Source organism: Pholcus phalangioides, unplaced genomic scaffold (assembly GCF_987345545.1).
Source record: "Pholcus phalangioides strain wild (caught in Gottingen) unplaced genomic scaffold, Ppha-v1.0 ptg000042l_1, whole genome shotgun sequence".
NCBI classification, from domain to species: Eukaryota; Metazoa; Arthropoda; class Arachnida; order Araneae; family Pholcidae; genus Pholcus; species Pholcus phalangioides.
This window is the reverse complement of record NW_028301628.1, coordinates 37,447,013-37,474,590: the sequence shown is the minus strand read 5'-3', so window position 1 is coordinate 37,474,590 and position 27,578 is coordinate 37,447,013. Positions and strand designations below refer to the sequence as shown.

General features: G+C 35.2%; 1 protein-coding gene across 1 annotated transcript; it reads left to right on the top strand.

The window, feature by feature from the left end:
- Positions 1–432: 432 nt before the first annotated feature.
- Positions 433–27,578, top strand: LOC149064990 (uncharacterized). Its single transcript, XM_089254985.1, has 7 exons — positions 433–584; positions 6,400–6,651; positions 8,457–8,669; positions 12,540–15,495; positions 20,690–22,561; positions 23,760–23,837; positions 27,347–27,578. Exons 2-6 carry the CDS (start codon positions 6,401–6,403, stop codon positions 23,835–23,837), a joined length of 5,370 nt encoding a protein of 1,789 aa, XP_089111111.1. The 5' UTR covers positions 433–584; position 6,400; the 3' UTR covers positions 27,347–27,578.

The following is a 27,578-nucleotide window of genomic DNA, read 5'->3' as shown; positions in this document are numbered from 1 at the left end:
GAAAATATTGAAAAAAGAGAAGATAAAAACTTTGTCACATGTTCCGCACAACTACCATTTTTCTCGATAGAGTACGCGCAGTTATAATGTCCCAACACGCTAAAAATAAATTATTTCAATTTAATTAATTAGGTGACAATTAATTAATAATTATGAAAAAAAGTTAAAGCGACAACTGTTTTTAATCACTACAACGCTTTAATTAAATTAATTCCGAATTTCCTTCCCACAATTCATTTCGTATGAAGGCGGGAAAACAAATCCGATAATAGTCGCAAGTTCCAAGATAAAAGTATCAAGCTTGTGGTGAAAAGTCGTAAATGTGTCTATGTTCTGAGATTTGTTATCGGAGAAAAAGTTATCTTGAGGAATCTACTCGTAAGTGTACGATGATTTGATGCAGCCTGACGGTGGAAAGATCTTATCTTGTGTCTTGTTGTTCGACGGCCGGCGGCGAGATGAGAAAGCACAGCCGTAACATGTGGGTTTTAGTTCTTGTTTATACGTGCGCCGGTTATTGCGCAATTATTTGAATTATTTATCGTCGATTGGAAATACGAGAGAGTGGGAATTATTTTCAACAGGTGATGTGAATTTTTTCGATTAATTACTTGTTTCGATTATTGTTTCGTAATTTCTTGGAATTGTTTCAATCGTCTGCGAATGTATTGGTTTCTTCATCCGAAGAAAAGTTCATTTCTATGATTGAAAATGGCCGCTGTCAGACGTGAGTTCCGTTAAGATTTTCTTTGCAATTTTTGGTTTCAGATATTTGGGATTTTCTTTCAAAATTCACGAAAATAATCCCTCTTCTTTTATGGCATTATAGGCCCCTCGGGTAAAGTTTTTTTCTGAGGCTGCCCCTCCCGCAACCAGGATCTCATCATCGTGTGGCCCCCATTAGTTCACACAGCTCTCTTCCCAGGGCAGATTTTTAAGTCCGTGTACTATTTGGAAATATTAGTACAGCTAGGATGCCCTCGTGTAAGTTCGGATCCTGGGGTATTGCCTCTGATGCCCATGCGAAATGCGCGGGCACTAGGATGGGGGGGGGGAAGGGGTAAAAAGGCGGGAAATGTAATCTGCACGTGAGGTGCTCCTGTTCGAAAATATACAGGTGGACCCCACATTCCCTGTGGGACCAATGATTCTTGATAAGTGGCAAAAAATCAAAATGTTCAGGGGAGAAGGCAAGGCTCTCATATTTCAGTATGTCATGGTTGTGGTTCCATTGGGGTGGGGGGGGGGGAAGAAGTAAATGGGTCTGGTGCCCTGGGCGCTGGACTAGAGGGGACACAGAGTTCACCTTTTTTGCTAACTGCGTGGAGGCGCCAAAATGCATTCTTGCCCTGGCTGACAAAGTGTTAGTTGCTGTCCAGGTCTGGCCCCGACCAGGTTTTTCAGGAACCTCTATAGTGAATTTTCAGATGAAGAAAAAAAAATCGGCCCAGACCCCTGTCAGCCCCCGTACTTGTGGGGGCCATGCAATGTGTAAATTTGAGTACAATTATTTATGAAGAAAATTCTCATGATTTGAGAATAGCAGCTACCATGGCCCACCCCCCTCCCCCAGTCCTTTTTCGATGGAAGGAGTGGTGGGGGAGGGTCGTCATATCATGCGTTGACTGTATTTCCTTGAGTGTGAAGTGCTTCTCAAAGTGCTGGGCCCCCTTGTCTTGCCTCACGTACTGCCGCAGAGCGTGGTCCATATTTAGAGCATCATATGCTCCCCCAGGGAAAATAATTTTTCTGAGGGTCCCACCCACCTAGCTGTAAATTTTTGCTTTCCTACAATTCACATGCTTACTTTTGAAAATTTTAACCAGTCTGAAGACCTGGGCAGGTGACTCAGGGCTGGAACTAGAGGGTAGCAGGGGGCAACTTTTACGGGGAACCAAAAACAACTGTTTATAAATTATCAAATTTACGGTGGAGGGAGTGACCAGGGAACCCCTTTCCAGCATATATGTGTGTAAGTCAAGGGTGCTCACCATTTAGGAGAGTGCAGGCCACTTCATTGCTTTGAAAACGTGTCGCAGGTCACTTTAGTGAGATGGAGGAGCAGCACCACAGGTCATTCACTTGATCTGCACATGTGCCACGGGTAACAAGTAATGTGGAACTGTACTGAGGGCCACGTAAATGCTCTGAAACTGTGCAGAGGATCACTTAAGTGATCTTTAAATATTATTGCGAGTCACTTAAGTGATCTGTAGATGTGTAGTCTTGTTTGAGTGATCACAAACTTTGCCGCAGGTACTTGTAACTGCACGTGAAAAATTTACTTGCGGTTTGAAGAGAGCACACAGCACAGCACTGGCTGCTTAAGTGCCATGTAACTGTGTCACAGGTTACTCAGGTGATCTGTAAATATGCTGCGGGTCACTTAAGCGATCTGGGAATGTGTCACGAACCACAAAAGTGATGCACAATTGCTCCACGGGTTACTTAAGTTACCCGTAAATTACAGTGACTGTTTAAGTCCTCTGGAATTATGCCGCTGGTCGCCCAAGTGATGTGAAGCTGCACAGGTTTTATAAGTGAGCCAGAACTTGCTATGAGTCACTCAATTTATCTGTGAATATGTTGCTGCTGCCCTCCCCCTCTAGTAGGGGAAATAGGTTGTTTATAGTTAATTTTTGCAACATTAGATTTGAGGTTACGGGCCAAATGTGGCCCGTAAACATGGGTTGATCATGTATGGTAGAAGTTATGCAAGACGAGTTATAACTTTACACCTTGCCAATGTTTTCTTTATTTCAGGCACAGGGTCTGTGGCTGGGATCTTCAGCTTTCCAGTAGGCCAGATTTTTCATTGTCCCCTCTAAAGTGAATCAATAAAAAAAAAAAATTATAGAATCACCCCAGGCTGGATCCTGTCATCCCTGCGCTTGAGGGGAGAAGGCCTGACCATGCTACATAGGGGGCAAACCATAGTCCTGGATAAGGTAAGAGGGTTTATGGGATACCCAAAGACAATTGTTCTCTACTGGCCTGGTAGGGGAGTTTCATTATTTTTTGTCATGGTTGTCATGTCGTCTGCAAAATATTGTTTGTCCAAAAATGAAACATATTTAGGTATCTCATATAAGTTGATCAAATTTAGACATCCTGGTTGTAGGGCTGTTACTACACAGGAAGCCCCGAGCAAAATACTTATTAGTAGAAAGGTCAAGCGTGCTGGACACCTACAAGCAATGGTGTGGTCTGGTGTACAAGCTTTATTCTGTTTTGGCAAGGTTGCCATATGTGTTTAGGTCGTCCCAAAAAAAATGTCGCCTGCAAAATACTGTTTCTATGGAAATTAGAATATGCGTATCCAATTCTGATCTAGGGAACACAGTTGTATCGCAAGTAATGCATGCTTTTAATGTATATATACAATTAGTCTTTTTTTTAAAATAAATATAGGACTTTGTAACAAGTAAAAAAACTGATATTGATGATAAGAAGTATCGTTGGTGGTTATCTTGAAAGGTGAATGTTTTTTGTTTAATCTCATTTAATTGAATAATAATTTGTTGATGTCTTGTTCTGGATGGTGAATTTTTTCTTTTGTTGGTCTCAATATGTATAAAATGAAATAAAATTAAAAAGTGACTAGAAAAAATATGAGGCACATTTTTATAATTGCTGAACTTAAGGCCTGTTTACACAAGTGATTGAGTAGTGAACTAAATAGAAATAAATTACCTTTTGGGTGAGATATATACAGAGCGCAGTAGTCCAGGTCGATAAGATACTCGTCTAAAGTACCAAAGGATGTTTAGAGTTGTCGTGAGTTCGATATCCGGTTCGTCCTTGTCATAAAACTTTCCTGACACTGGGGTACAATAGAAACGGCGACATGGCCACAGAAAAAATTGCTACCGCAGGGAGTTTCCCCCCATCGAAGGGTTAGTGCACCAACCTCTCAATGAGTATTAAAAAAAAAAAAAAACAAGCCAAATTAGCCACCGTGTGCAGAAAATGACTGTGGTTTCGCTATCTTCCAAAAATGCTTAATTAAAGCTGTGGAATTTTTTCGATGCACTTTACAGGGCCCATAACTAATTTTAAAAACATCCTAAACTATATGAATTTATGCAAATAAATATCAAAAGACAATACGGAGAACTTAATTTTCATGCTTGAGAAGATATAAATAAAAAGTTGAAATCAATGTTATTACATGGATATCCAACTCAAAAGTAGATCCGGCTAATTATTCATATTTTTAATTTTCTGGGCTTCGTATCTCCAAGTGAATTCCATATTTCAAAAATCGAGAATTCAATTTAATTTTTAAAATTATTGATGTGGCAGGGAACCCCCCCCCCCCACACTAAATTTCCATATTTATGCAGTTAAATCGGCAATTTTAATAGTGATTTCTATGAGGATCACCCTTTTCCTGACCCTCAAAGCGATGATGGTGATGATTATGACGTCTATTCCAAAAGCCTCATTACTGAGAGTATTGAAAATGTGGCAAACCATTATAAAGGCATAAACTATTATACATAACTGGTATCATAAGAAGTGACAAACCATTGTAAAGACATAAACACGTCTGAAACTCATCACTAGGGAACCACGGTAACCAAAGTAAACGTTCGGAAAGTGATTGTTGAGGCCCAAAAACCATTGTTGCCGGACAGTTTTTTGTCCATTTGGGGCATTTGCCCTGGTCTGACAAAATTTTAAAGTAGCCTATCGTTCAAGTCGGGTCCCATTTGGTATATACGCAAAATTTGGCGACGATCGATCTAAAATTGTAGATTTGTATAGAGAACATACACACACACACAGAAAATCAATTTTATATATATAGATATTTATTTATTTATCTATTTAAAAAACTATTACTACTTAACTGCACGTGCATCTCGTACACATTCCTCTTCGGAAATTCGAACAAATTGGTGCATCCTGGAATGTGTGTTCTGAAGGGTATACATAGCGCGTGCCCCTAACTTATTTATCTTGTGAGAGTTGCACTTGCTTCATGTTCTTACTGGTGCAGCCATCTGACTTCAAAAATTTTTAAAAATGATAAATGCTTGGATTTTATGTTATGTAAGAGTACCATGATGTAGGTCTGCCTGCTCTCTGCCAAGGGACTTTTTCAAATGGAAGACCAACTAGTATTTGTGCTTTGAAGTTGGAAAACTTCAGCAAACCAACTTCAACTTAACCCCCAAGAGTACAAAAAAATCATGATTTTTTTAAATAAAAAAATCCAATCCTTTTGATTTAAATCTGATTTTTTAAATTTAAATTCTGATTTTTTTATTAAAATTAACTGACTGTTTATTAATTAAAACACATCTCATTAATCATTAAGAATGCATATTTTCATATCACCTATATATAATCCCTCAAATTTAATTCAGCATTAATCAACAAACTAACCACAAGCAAGAGATATGAACATCCATCTGTCTATGTAACATGAAAGGTTGGTTGAGCACAAATTAACTTCATGGATTAACATTTTTAGTGTGTAGATAAGTGCTTTTATTCATGAGTACCTCCACTCCCTTGAAGTAAATGCCTGGTGACGACTCAGTATCACATATGGTGCAGGGTTTCTCAATTCACTTGATGCACAATCAAAGGGTCATTCAGCATCAACTAAATGAAAAACATATTCTATTGACAAGATTGTTTCTTGCTCAAACAATTGCATGCATTTATTGTGTGATGTGTTGCTGACTTGCATAATGTTGCTAATAATTTAGATCAACACATTTTTATTCTTTCAAAGATTTAATAAGTTTTTGTGAAAAAATAAGAAAGTTTTTCTCTAGACTTTTCGTATTAAAGTTTCAAGTCCAACAGTATTTATGTTGGTGCAACAATTATTATTGAATCAGCATTGAGGGTATAGAATTCAAGTCTTTATACAAAAATAATTTGGTTTTTTTTATTAGAGGAACCCTAGTGCCCCCATTATCATGCATCGCAAATACTTGGTGCAGTTATATCTTAAGTTTAGCTCCCTATATTTTTCTGTAATTTTTCTCTCACACAAAATGTAGAAATAGAACAGCTATCTTTCTGCACTATGTCTAGGGATTAGGTTCAAGTCTATATTTACTATATCTTCTATATTTATTTTATTCTAGAAGTTTACCACATTTCAATAATATGTATATCATACTAGGTTATTTTTACCTCATTATAAAATAAAAACAATTAAATTTCAATTTCGTGATTTAAATCAATGATTTTTTTAAGAAAAATCAAGTGATTTAAATTGGCTTATCCTGTACTGTAGTGCTCCTAACTAGTTCTGCAGCAGGTTTAAGATACCTTGCTTTACAGAAATCTAACTCTAAAATTTTATTTGAGAGTTGAATTTTTTCCCTTATTTTAAAACATGAGTTTTAATTATTTTCTTTGTTATTGTTACAGAATGAGAAAGAAAAAAGTGTTAAAGAACATAGTTAGTTCCCCTGTTACTCCTGAAATAAATTCTCCCAGTGATCATTATGCTTTTCATGGCATAAAAAATTACGATGTTACAGATGTCAAAAAGAAAAGTTATGCAGTGTGTCTAGATGAACAGTTGAAGCTCATGAAAATCTCTCAACCGTTCTTGACTGAGAACCAAATCAAACAGAAAGTTAGGGAAAAATTGAATAAAACTATGGAACTATTACCAAGGTATGAATCTTATGTATTTTCTTTAAATTTCAAATCAGAATTCTGATGCATATTACAGTATACAACGTTTAATGTGACAGGAGTTTGATATGCAATCTGATAACAACAACCAATTGATAACTACAGTGAAACCTCACTACAATGACACTTGATATAATGATAAATCTCTACAACGATACTTTTTCGAATCTTGTCTGGAATTGCCTGTTAACGCTTCGGTACAATGACACCAAAAACTATGATAAGTCTTTTTTTTTTATGATATAGTAAAACCTGTCTTCAACGGAATTGCAAGGGGCTAAGATTTTTTCCATTGAACACAGGTTTCTGCTTAACAAAGGTTCAATTGATATATGTAAAATTATGTAACAATTTTGTGTGTAATTGAAATAAAATACAAAATAAATTGATTGAAGATAAAGTAAATAATTAAAAAATATATTAAATTAATAATTAATTAGTCTATAATTAATTATTAATGTTCTATAAATACTGTATTTAGGTTTTGACAGAATCTATATTAAATTCCGACCCCTACACTGTTTTTATTCTAAAATAGCAACATTTTACGTCCTTTCTAACTTCCTCAAAAATATTCAATTAGGGTGTCAATATCTGTCGTGTGAGATTCAGTTTATACATTATCATATCCCTATATACTACTTGTATGTAATCCACAGCATCAGGGCCATAACTAAGAAATTTGTGAGGGAAAGAAATAGAGATAGAACATGATTTTGCTGCCGCTACCACTGTAAAATTTAAGGATTTTGTAATGGTGTTTTTGTTCCCATGTAAATTTGGGCAGTTGGCCCCTTTGCCTCTATCTGATTAATTCCCCCCCCTGGTCAGCCTTGCAATCATGGAATGCACACGGCTCACATGCAATTTTGGAAGTTTTGCATATCATTAGGAAATTCAACTCTTACACTGATTTCTTCTGTGGTAAGGCCTGCTTTTCTGAAATGTTTTGTCACAGTTTCAGAAAGCAACTGCTTTACTACACATGGTTTATCAAAACCACAGCATCAAGTACAGAAACAGATTTTCACTAATCTAAGGGTGGATGATGTAGAACTCGTATTTCCAAGCATAGATTGCGTAAAAAGTTTTGGTGGAGCACTTTAACATTTTGTATGATCCTTTGGTCTGTTGGTTGTTAAACACTCACAGTGTTTGTGTGACATTTTCCATTAAAGGGTACAATTCCTTTCCGTTTCTGCATTAGACAGGTTCCGTTTAATCCAGGTTTTTTAATGTGTATTTTGGCATTGAAATCACTGGACCAATATTTTTTTTCGTTGAAGGTAGGTTTCCGCTTAATATAGGTTCCGTTAAAGACAGATTTTACTGTAGTTTATTAAAAAAAAATATTGAAACTGCTACAACAATATTTTATTGAATCTCACTGAAAATAGACTTTAATATATATTTAAATTCTTCACCAGTGTTTGATCTTTCAAGGATTTTTAATAATATCAGTGTTTTGCACTGGTCTACCTACCGAAAGTGATAATAAAATTGCTGTGAAGCTCTTATGGAATAGTATAGATGCCATCCCCCCCCCCCCCAGAGCTTAAGGCTACATAACAATGTGACTTTCAAATTTTTCTCATGAAAAGCTGTTAAGTAGCTCTTAATTAGCCAACCCCTTCAGGTAAAACACACCATGGTGTGATCAAAACATGGAGGTATTAGAATCTTAAATGTTTTTGAATTACTCTAATTGTTTGAATTTTAATACATCACAATATTTTGATCATGTGTGTATTCAAAGATTTTTTTTTTTTTTTTGAATTTGATAGCAAAGAAAAACATCGGGTGACTGTCCATAGAACTCGTCAGTCCACTGGCAGCTTGAAGCAACATCAAATGCAGAGAAAGTCAACAACTATTAGGAAACCGTCTTCCACTCCGATGAAAACACGAAAAGGTGTTAAACAATCTCGTTCAGCATTAGTGCCTCTGAAAGTGAGTTTGGAAAATGACAAATCAAAGATCAGAGGAATTATTAAAAAGTATGAGATCTTATTTAAAGTCTTTAAAATTCATTTTAAATTATTTAAATGAAACATCAATTTTGTAATCACTCAGTATTCTACTTTTCAGTGCTTTATCAGGTACCTTTTATATAACTGTGATAATAAACTTGATAAACTATTCATTTTCAGTTTGTCTGAGAGGATTCCCATGTGGCTTATCACTTTTTTAATGTTTATGAAGTTAATTGAATATAGCAATTTTCTTGCCATTATCAGGCATCACCAATTGTTTAATAAAAAAAAGCAATGCAATATGTGTAGCTGTCAGTTGTGCCAGCTGTTTCTTCTTTATTTCACTCATGTCTTTTTTTTTATGATACCATTAAATATTTATGGGCTATATGTCGTAAAACAGCTAAGCATTGCCTCTCAGTCTTTTCTTACATTTGATTTTAACATCTCAGCAATGACATCCCTTCATCTTGTCAAAAAGATATCCTCTTCAACCCTGAACCGAAACTGACAAAAAAATTCTTTTTGGTTAATTTGTGTTTATTATATATCAAAATACCTTTAAAAAGAAAAAATTAAATGTGATTAATTTGAGTCAATATCTTTACATAGATCATTTGAGTTAGGTACCCTACCCATTGCTGGTGAGAGATTCACAAATGTGTGTGATTTAGTCACTTGGCAATACATGGGATAAGCCCAGATTTTGGCGACAGGAGAAAGGTTTTTAATTCTGTAATGCATGAATAGGAGCTGTCACACGGGGAATGAGATTCGATTCTTGAAGCATAGGTGTGGAGATAAGTTATAGGGAGCGAGTATAAGGAAATTTTATGATAATTGAATAGTAAGGATGGGTTCACTTAAGAAATTGACTATAAGAAAAGACATCTACACGTGCAGAAATACAAAACCACATTGCCTCGTTGGAGCACCTGTGATCGGCAAGTAGCTTATGGGTGGCCAAATTGCATTATTATGTCAGGGCAATTACGAAGGTGTCAGGTGCATGTCAGTATTCAAGATATTTGGAAAGGGTCAAGATTTATTAGAACAGATAAATAGGACCAATCTTCCTCAGGAATGGTCAACTAGAAGTCCAATGGAATTGTCCTGGCTTTAGACATCAAATTAAAGTTTAGCAGGGAAAGAAGAATGGAAATACGGAGCAAATCCAGTGTTCTAAGCAGAAGTCAGAAAGTAGGTAAAATTAAAATGTCTGATGGAAGAGGGGACAGAAGTTTTTAGTCTTCTAGGAGACAAGTTTTTTTCCCGCTGGAAAAGTTGAGTATGCTGTGTTGGGGCGAAGGAAGCTTTCCCCCCGTGGTGTAACAAAAAGCCAAAGATATTGAGTTAAGGAGACTTTTCAAGTGTTGTGGTGTCTTAATGTGCTGTCGTTCGAGCCAAGACAGAGGATAGTAAGTCTAACCTGACTATTAACCTGTAACCTGAATGTCCAGTTATATATTGGTTGAGGTGATGTTAAATTTTAGATTAAACTCTCAAATGCATCGGTAAATAGGTTGAACACCATTTTGTGAGGGTATTATAGCATAGTCAAATGGATGAAGGAGACTATGTCAATCAATGTTACATATTCTAACTCATTACTAGAATAAATGTTATTTTTTAAATCGCCTCCATGCTTCTAATCCATGGAGGAAAGAATAACAGGAGGTGACGCCACCAGCGCAACCATGGGGAATCTGGGTTGCCAGATGAAGCCAGTGATCGCTCTATTAAAGGGACCAAGTAAGCCCAAACAAACCGTGGCTTCCCATGCTTTCCTATGAGAAACATCCCCGTTTTTAAAAATCATTTAAAAATTTACTATTCACTTTAGGAACTCGATTTTTTACCCTCAAATTCCTTGGATATATTTATACAATTGAACGAGAGCTTTTACAATTTTAGTTGTTATTTGTTTTCGAATATTAACTTCAACAACCTTTTGCAAAAATAACCAAAATTTACCCATATCTTGTGCCACAAAATTTCTTCTCGGCATTTTAATTTTAAAAATATTATGCCAAAACATGTAACACCTCAGTGCTGAGAGAAAGACAATGTTTAAAGACACTTGAACAAGCGGTGTTTGAAAAAATCTGACTTTTTTTGCGAAAATTATATATGCAAAACATTAGCATATATAATGCCTTTCAGCTGTTTATATTAAAATATTGTAGAAATATTTCTCCATTCCAGGCAAAAACTCGAACACAGACACAATTTTATATTTCAAATTCAATTCGAAACTTTTTTGTGTTAAATTTTCGTACACATACCACTTTAAAAGCAAAGTAATTGGTGCAAAATGAAGAGGGAAAAAAACAGCCCAGATTATTTTTATAAACACTATAGGCCAGAGAGATGACTTATCGCGGCTCGTAAAAAAAAGTTTTTTATTTTTTAATATTTTTTTCTCAATACATCTACATAGCGGAAAGTTCGGATGGGCGGCATATATTTCCAGTAATACGTATTCAAGAATATGAGAGTGGAACGGAAGAAGGGTGGCGAAATTTGTACAGCCTACAGGCAGCAAAACCATAAATACACAGTGGCGGACGACGCTCGAGCACTTCCAGTACTTTGAGGCCATAGGCGGCGATTGACTTGGAAGTCTGGGGGGGCAAGGTCATTATTGTTGGGGGGGGCGCGATGATGATGATGTCAGCTCATATATACATTAGATCAGTCGACTCCACCTTTGCCCCCCCCCCCCGGATCTCCGCCCATGTTTGAGGCACGGGGGCCGCAAAATGCTGTTTGCCCCGGGTGCCAAAAATCCTAGCTACGGCCCTGTCAGAAGGTGCTCGAGCACCTCAGGATTGATTCAGAAATCAAAATTTCTCATGTAAAGCTTAAGACGAGCGCCCACGGGCCTGAAACACTTTCGAAATGTCCCGGATCTATCATAATGATGAACGAAACAAAAAGGCAAGATAAACAGTTAAAAGAACAAAATTATGAAATTGCATTTTATTGCAGCTTCATATTATTTTAATTAATCATATTCCCATAGACATTAATGTGATGCATCAAATTTTTAAAATGAATTGAAGGCACTGAACTAAAAACTTATGACGAGTTGAGAGTGAAAAATGATCTTCCCCTTTCAAAAATAAATTAAAAATATAAATACCCCTTATACAAGGATAAAGTTTTATCTTTCCCCCTTTATTAGATCATGTAGATTACCTGAAGACGCATTAAATGGTCATGGTGCTTAAATTTATTTAGTTATTAATATTTTAAAAGAATTCGATCCGGCAAAACACATGTTAAGTATAGGGAAAAGAGCGGTTTGTTTGGGCTTACTCGTCAGCCCATAGGGTTGCCATAACGGCTTCAATTTTCGTTCCTGATGTCACCTCCTGTTATTCTTTCCTCCATGCTTCTAATCACTGGGTTGAGTTACTGTAGATAAAATAACTGAGTTAATTCATTTTTTTTATATCAACACAATGCAATGCAGACCACTAGAAATCGTGGTCAGTAATAAATGGGTATATATATATTTATTTAAATTAAGTAGAGAAGTCACCCAACGGGTCAACACAAGTGAATAAATATTCAGGCAAGAAATTAGTTACAAATTAGAATTGTATGAGGTATAAGGTGCAGTTGAAATCTTCAAATTAAATTACTATTTCCCATTCTCAGACTAAAATTTAGTCTTAAAGAAAACCTATTATACAATGAAACCTCTCGATAGGGGGTACCTAAATTTTTGTCTGCCAATATGGAATGTTTATCAGTAGATAGTGAATTACATATTCCATATGATTCAAAGCGCCTGTTATGGGATGCATATATATTCTGTAAATAGAAAATTTCATTCAAATCAAATATGTAATACAGATTTTATTATTTTATTAATTTTTGTTTAAGGGTGAAGAGAGCCTCAGATCCAGAGAATCGACTGCATGTGACATTTAGTAGTCAACCCGAAATCCATTACAGAACAGGAAGTGAGGCAAGTACTGGAAGTTTAAGAAAGATGTGTAATTGTGGCTTGAAGACTTCAAGCAATTTTGATAGGCAGCAACTTCAGTCTGAATCGGATAAGAATGAAGATGATATATTGCGACAAAAACTAAATCCTAATTGTTCATGGAGTTACAAATCTGCTAAGACAGGCAAAGACATACGGGACACAAGAAACAGTTTACCTTCCCAGGAAGTGATGGAAAAAATTAATGGTGAATCTTCAAATAATTTCAACCAAGTAAGCTCTAGACGACACAAATCCTTCAGCAATGTTACTTCAAAGAAATTTACTGTACCAGAAAGTGATCTTTCATCTGCAGAAGACAACTCGCCATGTTTGGAGAAGAAACAAGTTTCTGAGAGAAAAGTTATTGATGACAGTGAGGATGATTTTCTTAGTAGAAGAACCCCTTTACAAAATGCTTCACAAAGAAAGAATTCTTTCAGCAAAGCTAAAAGAAAAAGATCCAGTAACCAAACTGAAAGATATGGTCAAAAAAAGAAGCAAAGTAAATTATCAAAAAATAAAAAAAAAATTTCATTTTCATCTTCTAGTAGTAGCGATGAAGAATGGGATATTCTGCAAACAAGATTCTCTCCTGAAGTGCAGGTTTCACCAAATAATGATGTAAATAATCTTGCTTCCAGCAACGTTGAAGAATACACATGTGAGAAAAATGAAAAATCTACTGGTGACAACTCTTCATCAGAAAGTATTATACCGCCTACAGACAAACAGAATGCCACTGAAGTTCCTATTAAAAAACAGCCTTCAGATCTGGATGTTGAAAAAAAAATATCATTTGAAAATTCATGTTCTAGATCTGAACATGAAAATTCTGTGATTGAAAATTCTTTTTGCTCAGTTACAGAATTGAATGAATCTAATTCAGGAGATGGCACAACATCTCTCCGAAATGGTGACCATGAAAATAGAATTTCTCGACTGAAGGAGGAGCTAGATAAATTTTATGAAGATTCATTTCGAGAGAAAAATATTGAAGGGCTCAATAACTGTAGCCTATCAGCTGCAAGCTGTAGTAATTCACCCCTTGAATCTTATAAGTCATTTTCCATAAGCCCGTTGAAGAGACAGAAAGTTAAAGCTAAAAGAAAAATAGACCTTTCTCCATTACATACCAGAGTACTTCTAAAAAATGCAGCTCTTGCAGCATCAAACAATCCCGAAAATGTTCCCATGTCTTTCGATTCAGAATATTTTGATATCCTTCCCATGGAGCAGAATCCTGTGATTCGACGCAGTAAAATCTTGTCTGATTCCAAGGAAGCTCCAACAAAGAACAGTAAAAAAAATATTAAAAATAAAACTCAATCAGGTGTAAAAAAGACCAGTAAAGTCAAAAGTCAGGTTGGTTTGCAAAATTTGGCTTATACCTCTGATGAAAGTAATGCTTCTGCAATATATGACACTCAGTTAATAGAAAAAACTAATGAAAACAATGTTCTGAAGAATGAGAGTGTAATATCATCATCACAGAGTTTAACGAATTGGTCTCTCATTAATCAGAATGCAGCAAGTACATCTTTATGTGATACTCATTCGGATGATTCATTCCACACAGAGCCTAAAATTAGGTATAACTTTCGAACCAGAAACAAATTTCAGACCGCTGACATGAAAAGCTCAATAGCATGCATTACGCCAAGTGTGGGGTCGAAAGATGTTGAAGCAAAAAGTATATCGAAAAGAGCTTGTAAAGATTTCAAAAAAAGCTTGAAGGATTTAGCGAATCAGTCAGAGGAAAATATTGGAGGATCTGAAAATAATCCAGGTTTAAGTGACCTCAGCAATATAACTTCTATTGCTTCCCCTGTTGAAAGGCGAAAACTCAGAAAGAGGGGGAAATCTTTAACACAGAAAAAGCATCATCGTTCAAAACAGCCATCACTAACAACATCTGATACTGAACCAGAAGTAGATGATACGTCAAATTTGTTTATTCAACCACCCTCTAGCTCTATAGACTCTGATTTTAAATATGAACTAGAGAAAGGTACAGTTTCCAATAAAAGTGATGGACAAGAACATATTCATTGTGATGAAAATACTATTTCTCAATCAACTGAAAAATTAGGGAATATTTCTGATGGAAAGTTTAGAAAGAAAGCCAGTTCAGTCAAGAAGTTGAGGTTACCAAAACAGTCTGATCCAATTGATCAATTCCCTGATGATTTAGAAAACAACTCAGCAGTCAAGCCTATTGACAAGATGAATGGAACTTCAGATGAAATTGAAGATAATGAAGTTAAGCAATCCAAAGTAGATTGGGCTTCCGGCCAGCAATTTAAAAATTGTTTACGGGACAATGATAATGATGAAAGTGTCAGCAAAGATTACTTGCAAAATGATATGGGTGAAAATTTAACTATGGCAAAAACCCAAGTCAAAAGATACAAACATTTTGGTTCTCTGAAGAGGAAAAGAAATTATGCATCCTTATCGGGTGAACTCTCAAGCTTCACTGATGACTCAAATGTTTTATCGCCTGTAAGAAATGCATTCAAACGTCTGTCAACTCTTAGCACCAGTTCAAAGTCCAGTTATGATCTCTCGCCTAGAGAAAAAAAGGCAACTGAACAAACTGATGCAAAACATGAGAAATTGGACAAAGGAACCAATCAAGTATTGATTGGAAATGAATGGATAAAGAGCTCAAATGACAAAAGTCTGGCTAAAGTTTATAGTTCTGTTGATGCACTTGAGATAAATAAGCAAGACTCTGCAACAGCAATCATACCATATTCAGAGTACTCTCCTTCCCAACTGGTGACGAAAATAATATCTGATATGCGCAAAGTAGCTACACCAATCCATCGAACCAGACCAGTAGTTCTAGTAAGTCCAACTTTTTCACAAACTATAATTATTCATATCTCAACAAATTACCTAAAATTTAATATAAATCAAAAGTATATTACAGTTAGCATGCTTTGTATGCTCATCAAGTTTCAAAGTAATTTTTGTAGATACTATCGCAGTTATTAATTATATATATAGGAGAGGGGGAGAGAGAGAGTGTGTGTGAGTATGATTGTGTTAAAATGATTTTAAAAAAACAATGAATGTTTACAGTCCGTCTCAAAAGTTTAGATAATACACTTTTCTTAAAATAACGAGAAAGATACGGCGAGTAAAATTAGCACCTTTTAATGGATAATACCCACAGCATTTCTACATTTATAGAAAAAAAAATTCTATGAAAGAACATATTTTAAATATTTATAGTATCAAATATACAAAAAATGACTGTCTCAAAAGTTTAGAGGAAATTCAGATTCCCAAAAATTACAGGCTTTTAATAGCTAATAGTCTTTTCATTTTTTTCTAACGACCTCACATTATCCTCCATGGATCTAATTAAATTCTGTAGGGTTTCAACATCAAAACTATAGCATGCTTACTCGATAGAGCTCTTCAAGTCATCAGCAGACGAATATTGTATTTCATTTGCAAACATATTTATTGTAAGTATGCCCTATACATTCCTAATAGAGTTCAAGTCAGGACTCATCGATATATAGGCAAGTTATAATGTTGAAATGTCAAGTTTGGTCCTCCTAAATCTTTTCCAATCAGTAGCAAATTGTTTTCGAGTATCTCCTTTAAGCATCAAAGTTTTGGTGACCAATTTCAAAAGTTAAGGAAGCCTGACCATTAGACCAAATGCTGCCCCTACTATTATCGAAGCTCCACCTTACTGTCTGCTGAAAAATCCATCTGGAATATGTGATTTTCATTTTTTGCACCACTAAGTATGATACCAAGCTATTTGTCTCCATAAGACATAATTTCATGCCCATTTTAGTCTTTCTTCTCCACCTCTGGTGCTTCTTTGTAGCAGGCGATTTCCTAATCACTCTTATATGGATCAAATAAAAGTTTTTCTGATCTGTCTATTAACTGTATCTGTTGAAATTTTCACACTAGGATCTTTCATAATTTCATACAAGGTCATTTTTTGCATTGAAGCCAATTTTCCAACGGTTTTGTTGTGTTTTTGCATAAACTTGTACTGTGTTGCGTACCACAACTGGGTTTTGGCTTTTGGGACAGTTCATCAGACACTTCATTTCGACCTGCTCAAAACAATAGCAATGTCTTTTACAGGCTTTTTTTTGTTTTCTTCAAATGAAGTACTCCAAGGATTTCATCATACAAAATATGCAACGAATTCTGCATTTTTTTAAAAATAAATACCAATCTGATAGCTTTCCACTTTTGTACTATCACGTCTCTGATACGCCATATAGACACAATCTTCAAAATTTGCATGTAATTGGAAGTTTTTCTAAGCTTTTGAGAGATATTTTCCAAATTTTAAGTTTAAAAAATCCAAAACTTATTTTCCTACACAATGACCAAAGTTTTGAAGTAGGTTTTTGCATTCTGATCACAGGCAAAAAAAATCAAAATTTGAAACATGGCACAGTTAAAAATCTATAGTGTCCAAACTTTTGAGATGGACATGCTTAAACATGTAGTGTGTTCTTATCCGTATAGATGGCTCATGCTTCTGGTGATTGTAAAAAATAAAAAGTCAGTTGAAATTTGCCCATTAAGTATTACTGATTTTCACATAAACATGTCTTCCTTCTTGTTATATTTCTTTTGTACATAATAAATTGTTTTGTCTTTTTGTATTTTGCTTTTTGCTAATTCATGCAAAGGAGCTTGTACCCTGGCAGCATCTTTAAGGAATCTGTGATAGAAATTTCCAGTTGCCAAAATACTCCAATTTGATTGTTGGTGGCAATGGATATTCGAGCAATATTTATACTCAATCTGGTAAAGGTGCAATCACATTGGGAGAAACAAGAAAATCCACAGAAAATTAATTCGACGTTGACCAAATACACATTTAGATGGATTGATCACGATATGTATAGTCTTTGAAAAAACACGTTTTAAGTCAGCTTCATGAGATTTTTCGTCAATGGAAGCGATTAACAAATCATTGAGGTAAGCGTAACAGTCTAACTCAGCAGTTACCAACCAGGGGTACGCGAAAAAAAAGGTAATGGCAGCCACCCATCTAAAAAAAAAAGAATTAAGAAATTAAAAAATAGGTAGAGACTTTTACTAACATTATCAGTTGTAATATTGACCTCCCTATCAATAAAATCTTTATGAAAGAGCTGGAGGTACGCGGACTGAAAAAGGTTGAAAACCGCTGATGTAAGTCATGAAGTGCTTTGTCAATGAAGTGTGGAAACTTTTGAGCTGCATTTTTCAGGCCAAAGCACATATAAACATTTTCTTATAGCCCAATAGGTGTAATTATGGCGGTTTTGGGAATGTCTTTGGGGTTGATGGGTATTTGGTGATATGCCTTTATTAAATCAATTTTTTAAAAAATCTTTTTACCACTCAAGTTGATGAAAAAGTCCTGTACGTTTGGAAGCGGATATCTATCTGGGATGGTTATTGCATTGAGTCCACGGAAGTCCCCACAAATTCTCCATTCCTTGCTTTCTTTGGGTACAAGATGGATGGGACTCGATCAAGGGCTTTTTGAGAGCCTAATTTTCCCCTTGTTGCAAAAATTCATTGAATTGTTTTTTAACAGCTGCAAGTTTTTCAGAAGACAATCTTCTAGCTTTTGCGAAAACCAGTGGTCCTGTAGTTTCAATGAAGTGCATGACAGTGTTTTTTTTTTGGACCTGCATTTAAAACTGAGCTTGTAAGCTGAGGAAATTTGGTGGCTAATAAGCTGTGGTATGGAGAATCACCAGAGATCTGCATTAAACCAAAAGAGCCGTTTTGGGATTTTAAACCATTCACTGATAGCGAAGTTTTGTTATTAATCAAACGAGAGTTTTAAGCAAACCAAATCTTTCCAAAAATCAGCTCCAATAATGGGATGTGAAACATCTGCCACAGTGGAAATGAAAAAGGAAAGTCTTTCCTTAATCCAAGATTCAGAACTAAATTTTTGTTGCCAAACATTTGGATTTGGGTCTCCATTTGCAGCATACAGTGAGAGTTTGTGAGGTTTTGTCAAGTTAGTCAGACGTTTTGGAAAACAACTGATTGATGCGCCAGTGTCCATTAGAAATCGGAAACCCCCGTATTAACATCAATGACAAATATGCAACTATGGAGAAGGCTGTTGCCGAAACAGATGAGCCCACTAGTTTTCCTGAAACTGACATGGCGGAATACATTTATGAGCTTTTTTCTCCAAACTGCTCGATACCAGCAAAGCCTTCCATTTTTCAAAGCATCACCGAATTTATTTATTTATTTATTTGATGCAATGGGTTGAGCCATAACAAATGTAAGTATGTAGATCGGAAAAATAAACAAGCGGAAAATCGAGAGTGGAAAGTTTATTCCTCACCTTGAATTTCCAGGAACGTATTGGGTAGGAATGAATAGGCTTGAAAAAAAAAATATCCAAAAGACTAGGAGAATAGGAAATATTCATCTTTTGAAGAGCGTATGAATGGAAAGCACAAGGCACAAAAACGAAATGTAAACAACTGAAGGAATTAACTTTAATGTCCAAAATCAGATGCGTCCTAGAGGTCACCAGTGATCGGATGCTTGTAGTGACAAGATAAAACACAATCAAAACTTAACAGTTGTTTATGCGAAATAAATATAACAAGAAGAAAGACATACGTTTATACAAATCAGTGGTACAATTCCAGCTGCCTTTTTCAATTACCAGGAGCGCAAGGAGGGTTCACCATCTATACAGATAGGAACGTACTGCAAATATAATGCAGTGGAACCCCCACTTAACGATCAAGTTTTATTTTAAAGTCTTGACCTCCCTCATTCCCTCTTTTGTAGACAAATATTTTTGTCCAGCCAGTGTCTGTAAAAGAAGGTTTCACTCTATCTGTTTATACATTAGGTCTACATACTGAAAATGCATGAATGCATGCACTCCAGTCTTCATTTTAGAAAACATTTGGAGCAGTAATTAGAGAGAGAGTGATTTTCAATTGCTGTGTGCCGGTCCATGAGGATTTCCTGCTGGTCTAATAAACATTCATCCAATTCACTTAGTTGCTTTTTTAATTTTACATGTAGTATGTAAAATACCATCTCTATGTTGGCTTTTATTTGCCTTGTATGTCACAGGGTTTAAGCTGGATAAAAAATTCCTTTCGCAAAAAAGCGAAAGGGGGGGGGGAGTTTTAGCACAATGCTAAGGGGCCATTCAAGTCAGCAGATTTTGAGCCATTTTTGACCCCTCCCCCCTTGTCAGCAAAACACTGACCCCCTCCACACCTTGTGAGCAAAATTTAGTCATCAGCTTAGAATATTTCATATCTTCAAAAAGGGTGGTTGATGACGTAAGCAACCTTCAAATCCCTCCCCCTCCTTGTCATCAAAAGTCAGCAAATCCGAAAGCCCCCCCCCCCCCGATGCTGACGTAATACTTGAATGACCCCTAATGTAATGATTGGTGGTTGAATGTCTACTCGTTGCATACCTCCTGTAGGCATTTTTGCGAAAGTGGCTATTACTTTTTTTGCATTCTACGATTTTCTTTCGCATTTTGCGAAAAATGTGACCGTAGCTTAAACCCTGGTCTGTCAGCAGGTCTGCAAATTATTTATCTTATTTTTTGCTGGTCCATAAAATTTTCACCACTCTGCTGGTGTAAAAAGGTTGAACAACACCAGTTAGCCTGTTAAGCTGTAAAGAATGCTGACTTTTACAGCCTGTTTCATTCTGAAAAGTTTCTGGGCTATAGAACCTTTTTCTGGGTTGAATTAAATTCAGCATTTCTTATATAGTAACATATATTGTTATACACATCTTCAGCCTTCAGTGGCTACAAAGTGATCCCTTCTGTTTACCATAGATGTAGACAAAACATTTTTATTCATTTCCACCTTGACTCTATAACTCTATACGTTTTTTCTAACCAAATCTCTCTCTCTCTTTGTGTTGTTATAAATTATTTTTTTGGATACCTGTTTTTTTCATATCAGTACTATTAAATGCACTTTGAACATTATATACTCAAGCATGAGAAAGGTAAAAAAAGAAAACTTTTTTTTTTTTGCAGGAGAATAATATCAGAAAGACTAACACAATTCATAATTTTTGTGATGATGAATCTACTGACACAGAAAATAGACCTGAGAAATCCACTGATATTTGTCAGCAGTCATTTCATTATAGAAAAATATCTACTCCCCATGGAAAGGCAAAAGAAAAGATGTTTGTTCAAGTTCAAAGTGGGAACAAAAGTCTAAAAGATAATAGTTGTTTTAGCAAGATTTCTTATTTGGAGGTAAAGAAAAAAGAACCGATTATGAGAGAAAGAGAAGAGTCATTAAATGATATTGCACCTGCATCTCCACAAAAGTTCAGTTGGATGGATTCTAAACCCACAGATTACTATGCCAAATTGTATGATATGTCAAATCATAGGCAGGAGAGGCTCGATGAATCACCTCCCCCATTCACAAAGCACACCCTTAGTGATTCACCACCCCAGTTTGAAGAGCTTGTATCCACTCATGTGTCTAATGGTCGAGATGAATCTGCAAATCAGCTGCCATATACTAAGGATGAGGTCGGAAAATTCCATTCAAGCTTCCATGGTAAAGGAGCAAATAATCAAAAAATGTCTAAAAGTTTAATAAATAGAGAAGAAATGCCAAAAACCCGTATAACCCTTCAAAGGCAATTAGTAATTACTACAAATCAACCAACACAAGACTTCATAGATAATTATAAGGCATGTGAACTGAGCACTGGTTTGATGTCTCCAAAAATTACATCTAGTGATAAAGAATGCTCTGCATCTGATGATTATAGTTTTGCTACAGATTCAGGTTCTGAAGAACAGTTGAAGGGTCTGATAGCAATTCCCACAGTTGTACAGTTAGAAGATGAAATTTCTTCTGACAGTGGAGTGAATAACAAATTTATTGACGAGATAATAAATGATGATACCTATCGAGAATCAGATTTTATGGGTGTGCGTGGAACTTTCAGTCCAACTAATGGAGTTGAATCCTCTGTTGCAAATCTTTTTACTGGTGCTAGCAAAAGTAACAAAACAGAAGCTGCTTTAAATAATGCTATCGAGAAATCATGCATAGAAAGCAATTGTGACAAAAACAAAATGAGGGTTCAGCAGAAGAGTTCAGAAACAATACAAGCTAATCAACATTCTAAATTTGAAAAAAGGGCTTATCGTAGAAATAGGGTATCGAAAGGAAAGCGAGCTAAAACTCAACAAAAGTCACTGAAAGGAGTTCCAGATTTACACAACTCTTCTTCATCTGATGATGTTATTAAGAAAAAAAATTCACGAACAGCCATTTTTAAACCTATAAACACAGACTTAGATTGGTGCAGTGAAAATGAGTCAAATACTAGTAAGAATTACAGAAGTGAAACACAAAATAAACAGCACCCTGAAACTGAACAGGTTTGTTTTGCAAAAGTTACTTCTAGAATTTCAAAATCAAACAAAGAAGCAGACAAATACTTTGAAAAAAGTGGATTCACAAATTACAGTAGACTGAGCGGAAGTCCATCACCTGCTGGAAGTGATGACATGTCAGGAACAGACAGTCACAGGGTTTCTCTCAATCAGATAATACAGCACAGTGGCATACAGAAAATCGTGCCAAAACTTTCCAAAAGTGGTGGAGGACTATTTGGTAAGAATACTAACCTTGTAAAAACTACTCATGAAGAGGTATCCCAATCTAGGGGAAAAACATATTCTGTGGATGATGATAAAAATAGACTAGCTAGTTCTGCACTTGCAACAGAGAAATGCACCAGGAGCAGTGAGCAGCGCTGCCTCAGTCCATTCAGTGCTTTTAGACAACAGGTCAAAGGAGATAAAAAGGCAGTTTTGATAGCAGAGATAAAGGATGACTCGAAGTTCTCATCACCACCCAGCAGTAAAGATGATGTAAGTTGTAAAAAAACCCGTTTTTCTTATTTTCTGAATGTAAATATAGTCAAATCTAGATTTTTACATTGTTCCTATGTAAACTTATCTGGGGATTAGAAAGGTTTTCATTAAAACAAGATTTTTCCTCTATAACAGTATTCATTAAAACAGGAATCAATAGTACATGGGTGCTAATGCTTCTGATTTTCAAGCCTTATTTAGATCTTCAGTTTGGAAACTAGATTGAATCACAATGGATTGAAATGAATTCCATGAAAAAAATGTTTGACATGACAAATGCATATGCTTCAATGAACAGAAAGGATGGAAACAAAAAATTCTGAGATGAAACCTATTTGAGATGAATATCCATATTTATAGTCATGATAATCATAAGTTGGCAAAATAATTTTAATGCTTGGTTTCTGTGAAAAATATAAATTCAAGTTGGCTTCGTGTAAAACACAGAAAGAAAAAGAAATGTCTGGAGCACCAAAAATTCAGGAAAATATGAGAATGTCCTGGGAAAACGGGTTATGTGGTTTCCCCTTTTGTTTGCATATGTTTTCTTCGTCAGCGAAGTGCGTCGTCATGTGATAAACTACAGGTTTTCTGGGAATTAGCACCTATATAAATACTTTCATACAGTTATACAGAGAATTAATAAGTTATACAAATATAAAAACATGTGTATTTATAAATTACAAAATTATAACATCTTAAAAATTCATTTCAGTGGGGGAAAAACTTTAGACCATTTTGCCAAATATAAATGAACAACCTGTTCAAAATGAAATGTGCTGATATTAAAATCGCCAGTCAAATATTGTTGTAGACTTTTGATTATTATCCATGCAGTTGACTGGTTTTGACATATTCTGCAGATTATTTGCAAATTGGCTTGATGGTATAAGTAAAAATTCAACTGCACTTAAAAGAAATTATTCATTCTTCAAATAGAAAATACTACATGCGGCAATTTTTTTGTGAGCAATACAGAAGTACAGTAGAATCTGGAATCTACCATACGTCACATCAGCTTTGACTGGATCAAAACTTATTGAATCACATAATAAATTTTACCTTTCCCCCCTTTAATTTAGTTACGACTGTCCCCCAATCAAATTGAGACTTTCTCTACTATGTAGTGTTTACCATGTATAAATTTTAGTGTTTTCATGTTGAAAATTATACTTTTGTGTTGACTTCATTACAGTACAAGGAACACAGAGAGCCATGGGAGGATGCTGATGAGTTTATGACTTCCATACTGGATATTTCAGCTGCTTATTAAGTATGTATATCGCAGCTTCAATTTGATATTGAGATGAAGTATTCTTATGTGTTTGCCACTATCTATACTGTGTGAGACAGTAGTGGTCAGCCAAAGTTGGTTTTCTAATTTCAAGGTGACCCTATCTCCCATTTGAAAAAAGCCTCTCCACAGAGAGCAGACTTTCAACATCATACTTAAAAACATGAAAATTCAAGCATTTATGGTTGAGTAATAGTATAATTAATAAGATGAAATGCGTAGTCAGTTTAGTCTGTAATTGCTGTTGACTTTGACTGGTTAAAGCATCAGAGCTTTTGTTTTGCATAAGATAAGGTATAACCCCTCCAACATCTGATGCTGTTTATTCACTAAATTTCAATAATGATTTCATGATCATGTACATTAGCAAATCACAAGTTGGGGGGGGGGGGGGGCTGAGATCTCAGTGCAACCTCATTTGACTAAAATTTAAAACTCATTCTTCAGCAGTAGAAAGTGTGGAAAGCAAATATTTTTCAGATTTTGAAAACAGGAAAAGAAATATAGTACTCGAAGTAGAACTTTTTTTCCTTCCTTCTATGTCTATTCAAGTTGCTGAAAGATAATATATGGATGTACCAGTAGCCCCAAAGCAGAACATACCAAAAACTATGCCGTACGTCACAGAACAAACAGTGCTACTGCAGAACAATCTTGAAAAGAATTGTGGAACTCATCTATGTAGAAAACACTATTATAAGAACTTTTACTGCAGAACATTTTCAGTTAACTGAGGGTTTGTTGCAGAACAGTGCAAAACATTCTGCTTTGGAGCCATTAGATAGCCTATATCAGGGTTTGACAAATGCCAGATTGCCATGGCGACTAAAAAATTGGTATTGGTGGCTATAAAATTTTCTATGTGATTACTCTCTCGGGGAAAAAATTACACTTGGCTCCGAAAATATTCTATTGGCAGCTAATTTTTTTTTGCATAATTCATAATTTGCCAATCCCCAGCCTATGTAATAGAGCATTTCTCTTGAAAACTGATGGCGATTTTGAACTGGTTAAACCACAATTAATAGCACTACTTCAGAGCTACTAATTTTTCATGAGTGGGGGAAAAATTGTGTGCTGCAATATTTGTTTGAATTCCTTAAACAATTATGTAGAAAAATGAGTGGAAGTTGCATTAGTCGATATAAATACTCATATATATGTATCTTTTGTTTTGAATATTTACACTCAAGTGCAACTCGCTTTTTAATTCCTTTTTTGTAATAATTTAAATTTAGAAGGAAGAAATGCAGTATTAGAACAGTATCAAAACATGCCAAGAAATACTGTAAATTCAACTAAGATAGCCACTCTGCATTACATAAAAAAGTGGCTGTCTGTAGAGGTGACCACTAAATAGAAATTGTATGACCGAGAAAAATACATTTCGGGGGGGGATGTCGAAACAACAGTTTTCAATATCTCTAATAATCTAAAAAATCTTATGCTCAATTTATTTACAATGTCAAAAAAAACAGACACGTGTGCAGTGAAACCTTGCTACAATGATTATCGATATTACGATAAATTCCTCTGCAAAGGTATTTTTCCAAATCTTTTTTGGAATCACCTATAGTCTGTAATGTTAAATCCTCTAGACATACCAATATCTTTTACCTCTCAGTTATGATATTTTTTAGGAAGATTTTAAAACTGCTATAAAGTTATTTTTATTATTGTTTGAAATATCCTTCAATATATTTTCAAACTGGTCACGTACTTGTTCTTCTCTCCAAGGATGCCTAATAATATCAGCATTTGGCAATCAAGGAATTGTTCGGCATTGCTACTTTTGGCCAATGATACACCAAAGTGTACTTTGATAAATCTCTTTACAGGGGCAATATACAGGATGCATATAAAACAGACAGGATTGGGGGTATAGCATTTTACAGGCGAACCGCTGATCCTAGAAGTGTACTTCCAGTTAAATTTCCAAATAGGTTGTAGTATTCAGATATGTCATTCATGTTGCAAGGGGTTGTATAGTTATTAAAATAAAAAATTAACTTTTCATACAGTATCCCTGTGTGCCCCAAAACCCAGTTAGAAACTTGTTGCCATCTCTCCTGATGCCAACAAAAAAAATTCGGCCTTTCTAAATGCAATATTCATTGAGATATTGGAATTCAAAAAACGGAGGAAAGTTGGGAAAAAATAACGTTAAATGCAGACAAACCGTTTTACCCACATTTAACACTGCTGTTTTTTTCCGAATTTCCTCCGTTTTTTGAATATCTCAGTGAATATTGCACTTAGAAACATGGAATATTTTTTGTTGGCATCAGAAGAGACAGGGTAACAACTTTCTAAGTGAGTTTTAGGACACATGGGACTGCATAAAAAGTTAATATTTTTATTTTAAAAACTATATATTTACACAATCCCTTGCAAAATGATTGACATATCTGAGCTAGTTGGATACTTTTTCTAATTGAAAGTATACCTCTAGGATCAGCAGTTCACCAGTAAAATGCCATGCTCCCCTTGTTTGTATTATGCACAGTGTTTGTACTTATATATATTGGAATTTATTTTATCAGCTGATGAATTAAAATATTTTTCATGAATAAATCCTCAAAAGCGCATTTTTTGGTGGTACTAGCAATGTTGATTTAGAAAAAATGCCAATAGCAGCATAAATTTGATAACAAGTGATGATATGTATTAAAATCCTCTCAACATAATGATAATCTCTCTACAAGATTTTTTCTTAGTTCAGCATCATTATGTAAATCGAGGTTTCGCTGTATTTTATCCAGAACTTGAAATACCAAATCATCCGATCTATTCCTTAATCTGTATTGTCAAGGATCTGTTCTTTCCTCACATTTCTTTTACTACCTCGCTGTTGTTCTACTGAATCTCTTTGTGTTAAAAAGTGAAGAAAATATCCACAAAGCCAAAACTTCCACATGCTTTACCTCTTCAGTAAAGATTGTAGGTTATTTGTCTGGTTTACCTTGTCACCCCAGGAGCAAATTTTTGTGAACTTTCTTTTTCTTATTAATTATCAGCAACTGTATAGCATTCAGCCCTTGTCATCTATTTACAAATGCTTCCAACCTGATTGTGTCACACATGAACGGAAAATCTGATTATATGGAAAAAGGTATTTATGCTGATGTATAAAGATTATACAAAAAGAACTGTCAGCTCTGGATGCATTGGGAGGGGGGGAAAATGCGCAAAAACTGTTTTTTTCCAATTCTTATCTGTAAAAGAATGACCACATACAGAGGTGGCCGCGGAATAGGGGTGATTTTTGTATTATATCTGTGGAGCCTATTGTCCGTTCCGAGAAAAACTGGCCATGAAGGTAAGTTGGCCCCTTAGTGAAGTTTCACTCTATATATAAAAATCACTGAATGCAGCTGTTTGTATCTGGTACCTAATAACTTGTATTCATCTCATAATATTTTGAATTATTGATTTTTATATTTTTGTTCACATTTTTCTATAACTAAAATTATTTCATCATCTTGCAGGACATGTTGGTGAAAACACACAGGTACATCTGTATATTCCAATGATACAGTAAAAGTTTTTTGTGTGTAATTTATTTCTTTTTTTATCTTAGTATTGCATTGGATAGCTTTCAAAGCACTTTTATGTATTTCAGTGAATTTTTTTTTTCTCTTCTTTTCCTACTTAAAAAGAACAGAGTTATTTATGAATGTTTGTTAATATATTAATGATTTATTTCCATGGAAAATATAG